General features: G+C 30.2%; 1 protein-coding gene across 4 annotated transcripts; it reads right to left on the bottom strand.

The window, feature by feature from the left end:
* Positions 1-520: 520 nt before the first annotated feature.
* On the bottom strand, positions 521-7,029 carry LOC119616080 (39S ribosomal protein L13, mitochondrial). 4 transcript variants are annotated; one of them, XM_037972239.1, is made up of 7 exons: positions 6,917-7,029; positions 6,722-6,845; positions 3,168-3,454; positions 2,957-3,105; positions 1,580-2,318; positions 1,187-1,515; positions 552-1,124 (listed from the first exon to the last, which is right to left on the bottom strand). In XM_037972239.1, exons 1-7 carry the CDS (start codon positions 6,938-6,940, stop codon positions 662-664), a joined length of 2,115 nt encoding a protein of 704 aa, XP_037828167.1. In that variant the 5' UTR covers positions 6,941-7,029; the 3' UTR covers positions 552-661. The 4 variants fall into 4 exon arrangements, with proteins under 4 accessions (XP_037828169.1, XP_037828168.1, XP_037828167.1 ...); XM_037972241.1 differs by lacking the exons at positions 6,722-6,845; positions 6,917-7,029 and adding an exon at positions 3,580-3,732 and having other exon boundaries at positions 521-1,124; XM_037972240.1 differs by lacking the exons at positions 6,722-6,845; positions 6,917-7,029 and adding an exon at positions 3,863-3,967 and having other exon boundaries at positions 526-1,124.
* Between the last annotated feature and the right edge of the window lie 8,162 nt (positions 7,030-15,191).

Here is a 15,191-nt window from a genome sequence, read left to right as displayed (position 1 = left end):
ATCTTTTCAAATGCTTGGCACTTCGTTTAATACGTTTTATTGTAGCTACGCTTGCTGTAACACCCGTTTTTTCTTTAATTTTTGCCGCAGAATCTGTTGAATTGGAGGCAGCTCTAATTATAGCTCTTCTGTCCGCTTCTGTTGTGGCTTTATGGGTACGACCTTTCATGTTTTTTCCGTATTCAGACTGTTTTCTTATAAAATTGCTAATAACATTCTGACTCCGCCCAATATTTTTTGCAATATTCCTATGACTTAAACCAGTTTCCAAAAACGCTTTAATTTTGACTTTTTCTTCTTCAGTTAAAGATTTACCGCGACCCATGTTTTTAAAAAATATTACAATATTCACAAATAGTAAAATTTAAATGGATTTTATCCAATGTCAATTGTAAATTGATTTTATTTTCAATGAACCTGATCAAGTGAGCTAAAATCTACAAGTGTTTTTTAGTGCAAAAACTAACTAACAAAAAAAAAAAAAAAATAATAATAAAATAATAAATTAAAATTATTTTAATTTGTGTTTATTTTTTTCTTTTTATAAAAGAAATATGTATAACTTTATTTAAACTTAAATGGTTACAAAACAAAATATTTTTAGTAAATCTTTTTTCACAATTCAATAAAATGCATTTTCATACATAAAACATCAAATGATTTATTTTAAACCTAAATCTTTTTCGATGGTATGAGAACACACAGCCATCATTTGATCTTTAACACGTTCAAAGTTTTCCACAGCCTTAGGTTTGGCTTCAGGCCATTGAGCTAAATCACGATAAATTGGACGACAGAATTTCATGCGGAAGTTAGAGTTGGCAAAGGCAATAATCTCGTCCAAGCGATTTATTAATTTAGCCATTATGCACAAACGCATAACACGGAAGCGAACTTCAGCATTTTGAGTGTTCTTCAAGTTGTAAATAGATTCCAACAATTCAATTTTCTTTTCAGACAAATCATTGATTTGCTTGCATTCAATTAATTTGCCCAAGAAATCAATTAGTTGATGTGTGGAAATAGTTTGTTTAACATCGGCATTATTTGCCAATTCATCGGCGGTTTTAGTGCTCCACAAAGTAGCCAACTGTTTGGAAACATTAGCCAAGGTTTCATCGAATCTTTAAAAAGTTAAAAGTTATTAACAAAAATATATAAAATGTATAAAGTCATAAACACTTACTTGGGTATAATTGGTGGCATACCCTCACATGTTAACCAAAGATCCCAATCGATTTCATTAAGTTTATCCTTTTTATCGGTGTCAATGAAATAATCATACAAGGCCGATTTGAAATCATCGGTGACCACAGACTTGTAAGAAAATTTCTTCAAATAGGAACGCAAGAAGGGCTCGAATACTTCGGGTCCTCCAAACAAGTCCTCAATGTAGCGCAAGAAGGTAGAACCTTTAATGTAAGGCACACTGGAAAAGGCATCATCAGGACCACAGTTGGACAAGTCGACAACAAGTTTTGTCAAATCGGGGCTATTGGCCAATTGAGTACGAAGCTTTAAAAATAAATTATTCAAATGATTATAACAATGCAAACTTATTGTTATCAATCTTACTTACACATTCTTGTAAGTCAGTCAAGTTGCGGATCATGTGGAAATCACGCTCTTTCAAACCTTGCATACGTCCAACAATTTTTGTCTCTACGAAAACGGTGAAACCTTCATTCAACCAGAAATGTTCAAAGTTTTTGTTGGTCACCAAATTGCCAGTCCAGCTGTGAGCAATTTCATGAGCCACCACATCAGCCAAAGACTTGTCACCAGCCAACAGGGTAGGTGTAACAAAAGTTAAACAAGGGTTCTCCATACCACCGAAGGGGAAAGAAGGTGGCATAACCAATAGATCATATTGTTTCCATACATAAGGTCCACAGATGTCAGCAGCAGTTTTCAACATTTCCGATGTTTGTGAGAATTCTTCAGCGCAGGCATCAATTATTCCTTGTTCAGCCCAGACATTAGAGTTAGGGCCCAAAGGTTTGGAAACCAATCTACCAATGGCAATAGCTAAGAGATAAGCTGGTATGGGTACCTCCTGCTTGAAAGTGGTCACGCCGTCTTCTTTCTTAGCAACAAGAGCACTCATTAGAGCAGTCAATTCCTTGGGATGTTCTACGGTGGCTTCGTAGGTGAATTTAACAGCAGGAGTGTCTTGACAAGGCATAATTGAACGGGCATGAATTGCTTGACATTGACTGAACATATAGGGATGTTGTTTGCCCAAAGTTTGTTCGGGATTCAGCCATTGAAGACCACTGGCATTGCTGGCTGTTTCATAATCGATGCGTACGAATAAACTGGAAATATAAAATGTATAATTTGTTATTTTTACAAGCTTTCAAATCCTACTTTATATTAAAAACTTAAAATTGAACACTTAGCACCTCGCTACAGTACTGATTAGGTATCTTTAGTGATAAATGGATCTTGTAATTTACAAGTTGTAAAGTTGGCAAGTTCCTTTTTACACTACGTCTATGGGTTTTACTATTTACTTTTTTGTCACAAATTATCTGTGATAGAAAAATTTATTATTTTAAATAATCTTTGAGATTATAAATATTATAAAAATCTTAAAAACATTCAATTGTTTTTATAGATAAAAACCACAGAAATTTTCTTAAGATAGATAAGACTTAATAATCAGTAAAGTGTTATCTGAATGAAACCAGAAAGAAAGTACAGACAGGCCCTAAGATACCCTACAATGGATATTAGTGTATTTTAATTAACTTTCGGAATGAATAGTTGCAGTCTTTTTAAATTATGAACTAATGTTTAAGATTTATAAGTTTTATGTGTAAATAATACTAAACTAATGAATTACGAGTTTTGTGTATTGCTGATGTACTATTTCTATGGGAAAATGAGGCAACTTTTGCTGTATTATTAACATATTAATAAGTGTTCAAATCATTCCCGTTTTCATACTTACTCTCCAGTAGCTGTACCCTGTGGTAATTCCAAAGTAAGTTTAGCACCAATATCATCAACAGGATCGCTAACAAAGTGATTCAATGGAATAGAAGATTTTCCAGAAACAATTTCAGCATTCAAAACTTTAACATCACGTACATCCAACAACTGCAATAATAAAGAAATTTAAGGACTAAGCGCAAAGGCAATTTGGAAAGCGAACAACTTACAATAGCAGGCAAATCCTTTTCCAACACATTAAAACGATGGGTAACTGAACCCTTCAACTTGGTGTTTTCAAAATCTACCTTCCAGCTCAAGACACTGTGTTGTGTGGTAATCAATTCTGGTTGGGAGTAAGAACTTGGATCAATTTTACCTAGACGACCCATTTTGCGTTGACTCTGTAGCGAATACAATGGAATTGTTTGTTGGAACCTTCTGGTATTAGCTGACGCTGGCGCTGTTGATGACGACGATGCAAATAGATGTTGTGTACTCAGAGTACGTGTTGAAACTGAGGGAAAAAATGTGGAAAAAAGTTAAAACACTTGTACAACACAATTACTTCTTACTGATATCAGATTATCAATGGTTATATGCTTATACTATCGAATTAATCTTATCGCCACAATGCATTACTTTAAATTAAAAGTTGGTCGGTATGTGTGGCTACTGTGGTAAATCAAAATATTTATTAAAATTATGGATCGTGGTCAATTATTGTGCTGGTTGGTAGCAACAAGTATTTTCTTTTACTATAAATTTGAGGCACTGTATCACAAATTATACACGGGAGTGTTATACAATTGTTGGTTTTTATTTAGAACAAAAAGAAAACAAAACTCTGTTGGTGTATTATTTGAGTGGGTGGATTTTGTCACCTTTTTATTGTGTTAAATAAATAAACTTTTTACTTTCTTACCGGCAAATAAAATAAATTGCTTGTAAATTGCAACTCAATTCACTTGATAATGACATCAACAAAAACTAAAAAACATTAACCTAAATGATGAATATTCTGGCAACACTGCCCACTGAAATTTGCAAAAACAAAGCTGTTGCCAGATAAATTAGATTACGAGTAAAGGGATTTTAGCAAATCGCCAATTTGCAAGTTTGACTGGAAGGAAGAAGAGATACCTACTTATTGGATGAAATTTCTACATTGCTTCTAATTAAGTATTATAAATGTGAGAAATTGGATACAAATAGGTATACAATATTCGATAATACTTTTTATAGCTCCAAAACTTCAAATTAAACGTTTTGTATAAATTCACATAGACAAAATTTAAGAACATACCTATAACATATAGTATACATATGTTATGGAAGATTTTGGGAATGTAAGATAAATATTTTAAAGAGTGTTACAAAAGAATATGAAATGACGCGTTACGTAGAAGTAAAATTTCTTATAGCGGGTTTTAACATTACGACCATTATATCCATATTCTTTATTGTTACATACATATCTGATAATTTTCTAAAAATTAGTACAATTTTTGCTTCATTAATAGCATAGATTTTTAACTATCACTGATAATTATTTATGCAGAAATGAGTATATTTAAAAACAAGTTAGGCTATGCCGAATCTTATATACCCTTCACCTAAAAGTCAGTTTCTTCTTAACACGTCGAATATTTATAGAAATTTACAATTTATAATTTTGAAAGCTTAAATAATAAATAAATAATCCGAAAAAAAGTGGGGGTCGATTTGTACGATAAGTACATGTGTACAAAATTTATAAGTATATAGAATCTTATCCCAATATTATTACTTCATGAGTTATTTACGTTTAAGTGATTTTCAGAAGAGGGTTTTATATAAGATATATGACCAATTATGGGCTGATCCGGAAAAAATTTCGCTGAATTTGTGTTTGTATACAACATATTCGTGTTAAATTTTGTTCCAATTGTTATTTCTTAATGAAGTGGACCTTACATGGGAGCTATGGGATAATTATGGAATGATTTTTGTAAATAAAACTATTTTTATTGTTGTTGGATTTATGTATATGCAAAGTTTTTTATACTCTAGTTATTTAAGAGGGAGCTATTAACAGTAAATACATTTTCTGGGAACCTAACCTATGGGGGATATATGAAGTTTATATGTGACAATTTTTTTTTAATTAGCTGCAGTTTTTGAAAAAGATAATATGGAATGAGAGAAAAAACGTAATATTTTCATGGGTTGTTTCAGAATTTTGTTAATATCTATGTTATTAATGGACCGATTTTGCTAATTTTAAATAGGAAACTTCTGGAAAGTATATCTGGTTAAATAATGTTGTGGAAATCACAAATTACAAAATATACTCGATTAGGAATGTTCTTAATGGTTTATTACTGCAATCTTCTTTCTTCGAAAAAGAGCACAAAAAGATAAATATCTCCAATCCTCTTGATACATATTTGAATATTTTCTTAAATAATCTGCAAGACTTTTTAATTCTGAGTAGGAATAGGTAAAAAATAGTTTTCGCTGTTTTTTTTATGTGAAAAAATGCATTTTTAGCGAAGGCAGTGTTGTTCCAAAGGAAAAGACGATGTCAAAAGCAAAATAAATTTTCACATAAAATCTGTAGTCATCTTCATGAGCTCCAAAGTTTATTAAGTTTAGGAAAATAATACAAATTTTGTCCTGGGCTATATCTCAGTTTTACCGTATCTAGACGTATTTAGCGGTACACTCAAGCTTCGTTTAATGCGAATTCAAATTTATGCGGTTTAAAAATTCGCAAATCCTCTCTTTGATTTGAGAAAGTATTGAACCATTCATATTCAAAAAATCTGATGTTCTTAAAAATATACTACATATATAAAAAATATACCTTATATGGATCCCCACACGGAAATAGCATTAGAGCTGCAATGATAATTTGATGATATTTGTTCAGAATACCAAGAGTTACATCAACAACCATGGAATAAAAAATACTAATATTTTTTATACCATGGTATAAAATATAAAATATGGTATAAAAAATAATTTACCAATCCCGATACTAATATTCTAGTTAATTTAAAAAACGTAAGAAAACTGTTCAGTTTCACTTGTCTTAACAAAACACTTTTCAACAAATTTATTAAAGTTTAACGCCAAGCGAATTAATAATTTACCAATCCCGATACTAATATTCTAGTTAATTTAAAAAACGTATTTAAAGAAAACTGTTCAGTTTCACTTGTCTTAACAAAACACTTTTCAACAAATTTATTAAAGTTTAACGTAAAATATAATCTTTTGGATAATCCATAATTGAAGGGAAATTTTCCAAGGTTTCCTTGTCGATATGATCCAAACGTTGTGGCACTTCACGTGGTGTTCTAATTTGATTTGTTACATTTGCCAAAATTTCCTCAGGAACATTATCATCGGCAAATAAATGAAGCCTCTGCATAGTGTGACGACGTTGAAGATTGCCTTTCATTGAATTATAGACAGCTTTGTGCATCACCATAGTGGGATCTTTATCATGCAATTGCCAGGCGAGAGTCCAACTGGCACCGCCAGGATAACCCGTGTGATGGAAGTATACACGTTTAACCCATTCATCGCCAGGCAAAGCGATTTCCTTTGTATTAATAACAACCACATGGTCACCGCAATCATCTGCAAAAGGAAATGAGAAAATATTAAAGAATTTACAAAAAACTTTGGGTATTTACCATTAATCTTGTGATTTTTTTTAATTCAATGCAACACTATTTACAGACTTTGTATGACTCTTATAAATAAACTAGAGAGGATTTGAATTATAACTTACTCATTGGATGGTAGATAGGTTTTTGTAGGCCTTGCAGGTGTCTGGAAATCAATTTAGCTGAATCGAATGGGTTTTGCCAGGTGCAATCATAGATGTGCCATGTTCTGGCGAATGTAGCCCATTGCTAAATGTGTTGTAAAGGAATTTATTTATTAAAGTAATGTTTTTTTTTTTGTATTTGAATAGTTCACCCACCTGCACACGTTTTGCAATAGACATTTTGTTTTTAATTTAAAATTTTTACAAAATAATTTATTAAATAACTTTCGGCAATTCACAACAGAGCCCTGCGCCGACAAATATTAACGACGGCGGCGACTGACACTAAATATGTCGGCGGCGGCTTAAAATCGACTGTAAGCCGGCTTAGTTTTCAACTACGTTTAGTTTTTAAATTTTCAACTATTTTAAATAAAAACGGAATCCGAGAGATCAGAAAAAGGGATTTTGGAAGCAAATATATTGTTTATAACAACAAAAAGAGCAAGCACAAAAGTTGTGTGAGAAATTATGCAGGGATGGATAAAAGTGTATTTCAATACTGCTTATTGGTTATTGTGTGACAATTATAAGGGATCTAAAGTCGACATAAAGCCCACAATGGTTAGTACCAATTTTTTGACCAAGCAACCTAGCCAGGCTATATCCTCTAAGTTCGTGAAAACATTCTCTACAAAGCTATAAATTTGTATAAAAAGCGGCTTAACAATTGTTTCTTGTAAATATTCGGCCACCATACTGTTTGGAGACAAATTTATTATGCTAAACGTCAAATTGTTATCATAATAAACAATTAGCGGGTACAGACGGCATTTATTAGCGTTATAAAGTCGTTATGACAGTGTTGTCTAAACAATTGTTTAGACAACGTTGTCTTGATAACAAACGTCATTTATTGTAAAATTTGTTTACAATTTTGTTTTTGTGCAATTAAAATTGATTTTTAACATTAGTTTTAGTGAAATTAGTGTTTATTTACAAAATTTGCATTTAATTTTAATTGGTTTTATAAAATATAGAATTATTTCAATAAAATTATCTGTGAGTTGTCGTGATAAAATCAACGTTTTGTTACTCTTATGAATTAACATAAACAAAAAACTGACAATTTTTCTGCCTACGTTTTGTCAAGTGCCGTGATAAATATTTGTTTAATATAGACACAGGTTACGTAGCTGTCAAAGTTTGTTATTGTTTACATCTATTTCAAAATTACCGAGAATTTTTTTTAGTATTTTGAATTATTTATGTAAAAATGTGAAATATTTTATTTAAATTATGGCATAATTCAACGTAAACCAAATGCAAAAACAAAATACATACATGGAAAAATTTGTTTTTGCAGAACTGCTACAACCTTATGTGAATTCGCCTTGGACATTGTGGATAATTAAGTGATTGCGATTTGTAAATTTAGGTAAATTTTAGCGATTTGTACAGTGTCGCCAGATGTGGGGATTTGTCCCCAAATTGGGGATTTCAACTTTTATTTGGGGACCGATTTTCGTGGGGAAGGATTTGGGGATTTTCGTAAAATTTGGGGATTTTTTATAATTTTTGGGGATTTTTATATTTTTTTTTATAAATATTAACAATTATTTTTTTAGTTTTTAGTTTAGTTTTTTTATATAAGGGTATTTAAAACTGGGTTCGCACCTTACCCTCTCCGATTTGGAGAGATTTTGTTATCATACTCTTTGAATAAATACAAAATTCAAAGTTTTAAAAAATTTTCAAAATCGTTAATTTTTAGATTATTACGAAATTTTTGCTCAAAGGCAGAAAAATTTTTTCTCAAACTCATGAAGTTAAGTATCGTATAATTTCTGAACAAATTGTTCGATTTTATAAATCTCGGTCTCAAATTTATGGTTATGTGTCCTAGCTTGAAAATTTTTGTTTTTAAATAAGGACAATAAATTCAAAAACATATTTGAGTTAAGTATATCTCAAAAAAGGTATCTTCGATTTTACTTTTTTTGTTCGAAATTTTTAATTCCTTTTGTTCATCAAAGATAAAAGTTTTAAATTGGCGATCCCCATGGTCCTATTCAGATTTTTGTATATGTTGTCGCTGACATTATTACCTAATTTTAGTATAGAATTATAAAAACTAAAAAATTAATTTTTAAGATATCTATGGTCAATAATTGTTTTTGAATTTGTTATCCTATAACACCGTTCAACAGCATTTATTGGACATAAACGAGACCATATATACATGATACTAGTGGTCTTACAAAGTAAAACTGTGTTTTCAGTTTTTCATTTTCTGATCATTTCTCTTTTTTAAAGTACTTGAAATTTTAAGGATATAAAAATGTATTAAAAAAATATTTCTATCAAATAGTTTTCATCAATATGGGTATCAAATAGGGTGATCAATTATACTTTTGCTGCTTAAAATACAAATAAAATATGTGAAATAATTAGGAAAATAAAAAAAAAATAACAAAAGCTCCTTTTTTAAAATATACTCTAGTCCCTAAACTCCAACATTCTTCAAATTTTGTAGGACAGTATTATTATTTACTTCAAAATTTGATGTAAGTGTCCCCTATGTATTCAAATAGCAAATAAAAGTATTCGAAACCATTTTTTTTAAGTAAAAAAACGGGTTATTCGATATTCGAAATCAACATTTAGAAAAAAACCGACAGTAGTAAAACAGAAAAAATCCGAGTCGATCACCCTAGTATCAAATGAAAGAGGATAACCTATGGAAAACAAAACTATATTTTGTTTTTACTTTTCAGGACAAAAAAGTGTAAATAATGTCTTTTAAAAATTCATCCTTTATATCCTTGAGAATATGGGCATCAAATTAAAGAGGAGGATCTCTGGAAATTAAAAATATATTGTTTTTATTTTGAAAGTTGAAAGAGGGGCAAATATGGACCAAACCCGATAAAGTTTTGTGAATGTATTTATATTTATATAATATTTATTGAAGTAATTTTCTGAAGGGGCTAGGGTCAAATGGGGTCCGATATCTATGAAATTTGGCAAGGTCATCAAGACTTGTATAAAACTTAGTTGTGCCGCTTTTGATCAATATACAGGAATATTTAACATAATTATGAGCTCAGAAGCCCTTTTCGGGGGGTTCTGTTGTATGGGGGCTAGGTGAAATAATGGACCGATTTTAACCATTTTCAATAGGCTTCGTCCTTGGGTGTGTCAAAATTCATCCATTATCTTGAAAATTGCGACCTGTACCTGACGCACAAGGTTTACATGGACAGCCAGCCAACCAGCCGGACGGACATGGCCAATATTTTTGTGCGTTGCAAACAACCCTAGGGTATAAATACTATCAATTTTATAATTTCATCCTTTATATGGAAGGCTAACATTTTAAAATGATATTGCTATTTTCAGAGACGTCCTACTTAATGTGACGGCCATGAACACAAGGATATAAATATTTGAATAAATTAAAAAAATCCTTGAAAGTTTAAAGTCCTTCAAAAAGGAAAAATGATCAGAAAACTAATTATATAGTTTTTCTGTATACGATCTCTACTTTCACTCGTATTTGGTTTTGTTCCAGTCCAAAAAGTAATGTTCAATATTTTACTCATATTTATTTTCTTATTTATCAAGAAAATATTTTTTGCATATTAGAGTAATAATATATTTTTTTACGGCTTACATAATAAAGCTATAGAAACAAATTTTAACCTATATTTAACATTTTAAAAGGATATTAATTAAAATTTTTCGTCCTGAAAAATAAAAACAAAAATTATATTTGATTTCCGGAGATTGTCCTCTTTCATTTGATACCCATTCGGACTAAAACTATTTAGTAAATATATTTTATTAAATTTGTATATCCTTAAAACTTCGAAGTACTTTTCACTATAAATGACCTCTAGCAACGTTCAATTCCAATAAAAAATGTAAAATGGTTTTACGGTGTAACAATACAATTTTTTTTTAAATTTCCAAACTAGAAACGTAACTATTAATTTAAAACTAAGAATAATAAAATCGGATATGTAGTTTAGAAAATATGCGATATTAAACTTCATTCTTCAAAAATATATATATGTACATAAATTTTGGACTACGATAAAACGTAACGAATTTGAGAATTTTGGAGAACTTAATGCAAAGAACGTATATTCGAAATTGCATTTTTTGTTCAAAATTTTTAAAAATTATCATTATTGATATAAACATCAGGAAGGTTTTCGGAATAGGTCTTTTAATTAATTTCCTAAAACAAATCATTTTTGTTAAATGTTATCTTTGCCATGTCCGTCTGTGCGACTGTTGAAATTCATCAAAATCCGTCCATAAATAAGGGAGATATGAGCAAAAATCAGATACGACCTCTGAAAATTGCATCATGATTACGATTGCTGCTGTATTAATATATACATGGCTGTTTTAACTGTATTCCGGGGGCCTATTTTGAATCAAATTCCGAAATTTCTCTTTTTAAAAATCAAACAGTTCCTATCAATGGAAAATATTTGTATCGGACGGAATTAAGAGTTTTTCATGAACAAATTTTGGGGAAAATTATAGGGAATTCAATTTAAAAATGGGGATTTTTTGGGGACAACAAGCTTAAGATTGGGGACATGAGATAAAATTTTTCTGGCAACACTGGATTTGTAGAAAACTAAAATATTTCATTTTTTTGTTCATAGGTGGCACTTTTGACACTATATTGTAAAAGATTACTGCTATTAATTTTAAATTTACGCAAAGAAGTATGCTGTTAACAATTCACCAACAATAATGATTATCAGTGTTGCCAGAAAAATTTTTACTAAAAGTGATATTATATTCTGCTGTATATATATATATATATATACATACCCTGCATAAATTAATGGAGTACATGGTCCATTTTTGTAATCCCAAAACTACTCCCTTGAGATTTTTATGTCTTTTTCATATTTCTTACAAAGAAAATCAACGCGATTTTGGTAACTCATGAAAGGTCTTCTAAATGCGCTCTTAATGACATATCAAACAATCAAATATGTACATTAGGGTGGCCCCGTTTGTATGGAGGAAAAATAAGGCGTCAATGTTCCCAACTAAAATTAATGTTTAATTGATTTTAAGATACCGTTTTTCGAAATTTTTGTTCTGGCGTCAATATCTGGTGAGCTAGATCAAAGGATAAAAAGCTCTTTTTTCAGGTTTTTATGATTTTTAATATTTCTTCCAAAGGAAAGATATAAAATCTTGGTATCATTAGAAATGTGCCTGAAAGACGCTTTAAATTGCATATCAGAAATTTTTGTGCTGACATTCCCCTATAACTGACCCTATTCCAACTTCAGAAAATGACTTTAACGCTCACATCTGGCCTACAAGTACAAGTATAGCAGTGATTTTCGACGGAAACAAGTTCTACTGGAACATGAATTTGATAAGGATTGGATCCATATAAGGTCCCCTTCAAAAATTGACTTTAACGCTCATTACTAGCTGCGATGAAATTCTACCCTGCATATAAGCTCCTCTTCAAAAAATTACTTTCTCGGTCAAAACTGGCTTAAAATATACAGTGGTTGTCAGCTTATTTGATGCAAGCTAATCTAAAATACTTAAATCAGTATAACTCATAAATTAATAGAACTATTAAAAAGAAACAAAACGCACTTTAATTGCTAACATGGTCCCTTAAAAAAAACAATTTTTTTTAAAATTTTTTTTTGTTGTAAAATATGAAAAAAAAACAAAAACAAAAAATGCGCTTTTTTCATCGCTCAGCTTATTTGATGCAAAAAAAACTTTAACTGTAGTAATACAGTTATATTAAAAAAACAACTTGGTTTACATTATGCTGACATTATCTACTAAGGTTTGCATAATTTTAGTATTTTTTTGGAGTTTGAAAGTAATAAACAGATTTTATTGATCATGGGTCGGCGTACAACAATAGAACAAAGAGAATTGGTTATCCATCATTATAAAACTGGAAAAACTCAGCGTAAAATAGCAGAAATAGTGAATTTGTCTTCATCTACAGTCCAACACATAATAGAGCGCTATACAAAGGAGAACAGAATTGAAAATAAGGGCAGATCTGCTCCTAATTTTCTCCGCAAGTGATGAACGTTGGATAATAAGAAAAATTAAGGAAAACCCAAAATTATCGGCACAAAAAATAGCTGATGAAGTGGGCAAAGGTATTGGGAAGATGTGTAGTGCATCAACAATTCGGCGTGTTTTACGTTCACATGACTTTCATGGCAGAGTACCACTGAAGAAGCCATTTATTAGCCCAAAAAATAAAAGTTCTCGATTAGCGTTCGCAAAATCCCACATTTCCAAAGGTCCAGACTTTTGGAATACGGTCATATTTTCAGATGAGTCTAAATTTAATATCTTTGGCTCCGATGGAAGATCTTATGTTTGGCGGAAACCAAATACTCAGCTTCAATCAAAAAATCTTTCCGCGACCGTTAAACATGGCGGAGGAAGCGTTATGGTGTGGGCTTGTATGGCCGCAACGGGTGTTGGAAATTTAGTTTTCATAGAAGGAAATATGGATAAAACAATGTACTTGAATATTCTTAAAGAAAATTTGATTCAAAGTGCAGAAAAATTGGGTCTGAGGGACAACTTCCGATTCTATCAAGATAACGACCCAAAGCATAAATCTAATATGGTTCAAACCTGGCTCATATGGAACTGTCCCCATTTGATGGAACCACCTGCACAGTCTCCGGACTTGAACGTAATCGAAAATTTATGGGCGTTATTAGAAACTAATATAAGAAATCATAACATTTCAAGCAAGGAATTGTTAAAAAAAGCGTTACTAGAAGAGTGGAACAAAATAACTGCAGAAACCACACAAAAACTGGTTAACTCAGTGCCAAATCGACTGAAAGCGGTTTTAGACCAAAAAGGCTACCATACTAAATATTAATTAAAGCAATATAGACAAAAACCACTGTTATTTTTTATTAACAACGTTTTGCATCAAATAAGCTGCTTAAGTTAAAAATGGAGTTTTTTTTGTTTTTTCTAATTTTTCTTTAAGATAGTATAAAATATGAAATAAATGAATTAATTAATCGAAATTGGAATAGTTCTTAATAAACTGGGCTTTTAATTTTTTTAAAAAACCGAAATAGTTATAGAGTTACATGAATTTTAATACAATGATTTTACTTGCATCAAATAAGCTGACAACCACTGTAGCTATGAAACTTTATATGAACAAGTTTTGTGCGAACTAAAATCTATAAGAATTAGTCTATAATTGAACCAATTTCTCATGGATCGGTCCTTATTGGATTCAAGAAACCATACTTTTTTTTAGAATTTTCTATAACATTAAACATAGAAATATAAAATTAAGCATGTATAGCCCGAAGTAAATGAGAACCTATAAAAGGGGGACTTTTTGGTACTTTTTCGTTCTACAAAAGGTCCTTTTGAATTTAGGTACTTTATGGTTTTTTAACTGCTACTATTTGTATATTTGTATAATATTGAACCTAGAAACATGATATTAAGCATGTAGAGCCCGGAGTAAGTGTGAACCTACATATAAAAGACTATTTTTTAGTACTTTTTCGTTATTCAAAAAGTACTTTTTGAATTTTCTATAATATTGAAACTAGAAACATGAAATTAAGCATGTAGAGTACGGAGCAAGTGAGAACTTATAAAAGACGACTTTTTGCTACTTTTTCATTCTTCAAAAAGTACTTTTTGAGTTTTCTATGACATTAAACCTAGAAATATGAAATTAAGCATGTTGAGCCCGGAGTAAGTGAGAACTTACATATAAAATGGGACATTTTGGTACTTTTTCGTTCTTCAAATGGTACTTTTAGAATTTGAGAACCTATAAAATGGGACTTTTTGATAATATTTCCTTCCTTAAAAGGTGCTCTTTCGTTTTTCTAGAGGTACTTTTTGAAATTCCTATAATATTGAACCTAAAAATATAACATTAAGCATGTAGAGTCCGCAGTAAATAAAAGGGGAGTTTTTGGTACTTTTTCCTTCTCAAAAGGTACTTTTTGAAAGTTTTATAATATAGAACCTAGAAACATAAACATTTAGAGTTCCAAGTAATTTTTTGTTCTTTAACTAAAATAAAACTCTTCAAATTTCTGTTAATATAGTTTTTTATTACTTTTTTTGTTTAAATTTTCAAACATTTTCTATGAATACTAAAAATTAATTTGTTTTTCATTTGTCAGAAATGAAGTTAAAAATACAGAGTTTAAGTTTTTTTATTTGTTTTATTTTTTACATAACTATGAATATATAAACATTTGTTTTATTTTTTTCTTCTTGTAGTACTTATTTACTTAAATCTCTAATTAAATTAATAATAAGAATAATAATTTGCAATAATAAATCAATACGAATAACTGAAAAGAAAAAAAATTAAAATGAAAGAAAAACAATAATAATAATAATAATTTTACATAATACTATTTTACAATTTTGTTTATTTATTTAATTTGTTTTT

This window comes from Lucilia sericata, unplaced genomic scaffold (assembly GCF_015586225.1).
Source record: "Lucilia sericata isolate MDLA Ls3-8-SP2 unplaced genomic scaffold, ASM1558622v1 Contig000056F_arrow, whole genome shotgun sequence".
Classification (NCBI taxonomy): domain Eukaryota; kingdom Metazoa; phylum Arthropoda; class Insecta; order Diptera; family Calliphoridae; genus Lucilia; species Lucilia sericata.
The sequence above is the reverse complement of the archived record's forward strand: the minus strand, read 5'-3'. Positions and strand labels throughout refer to the sequence as shown.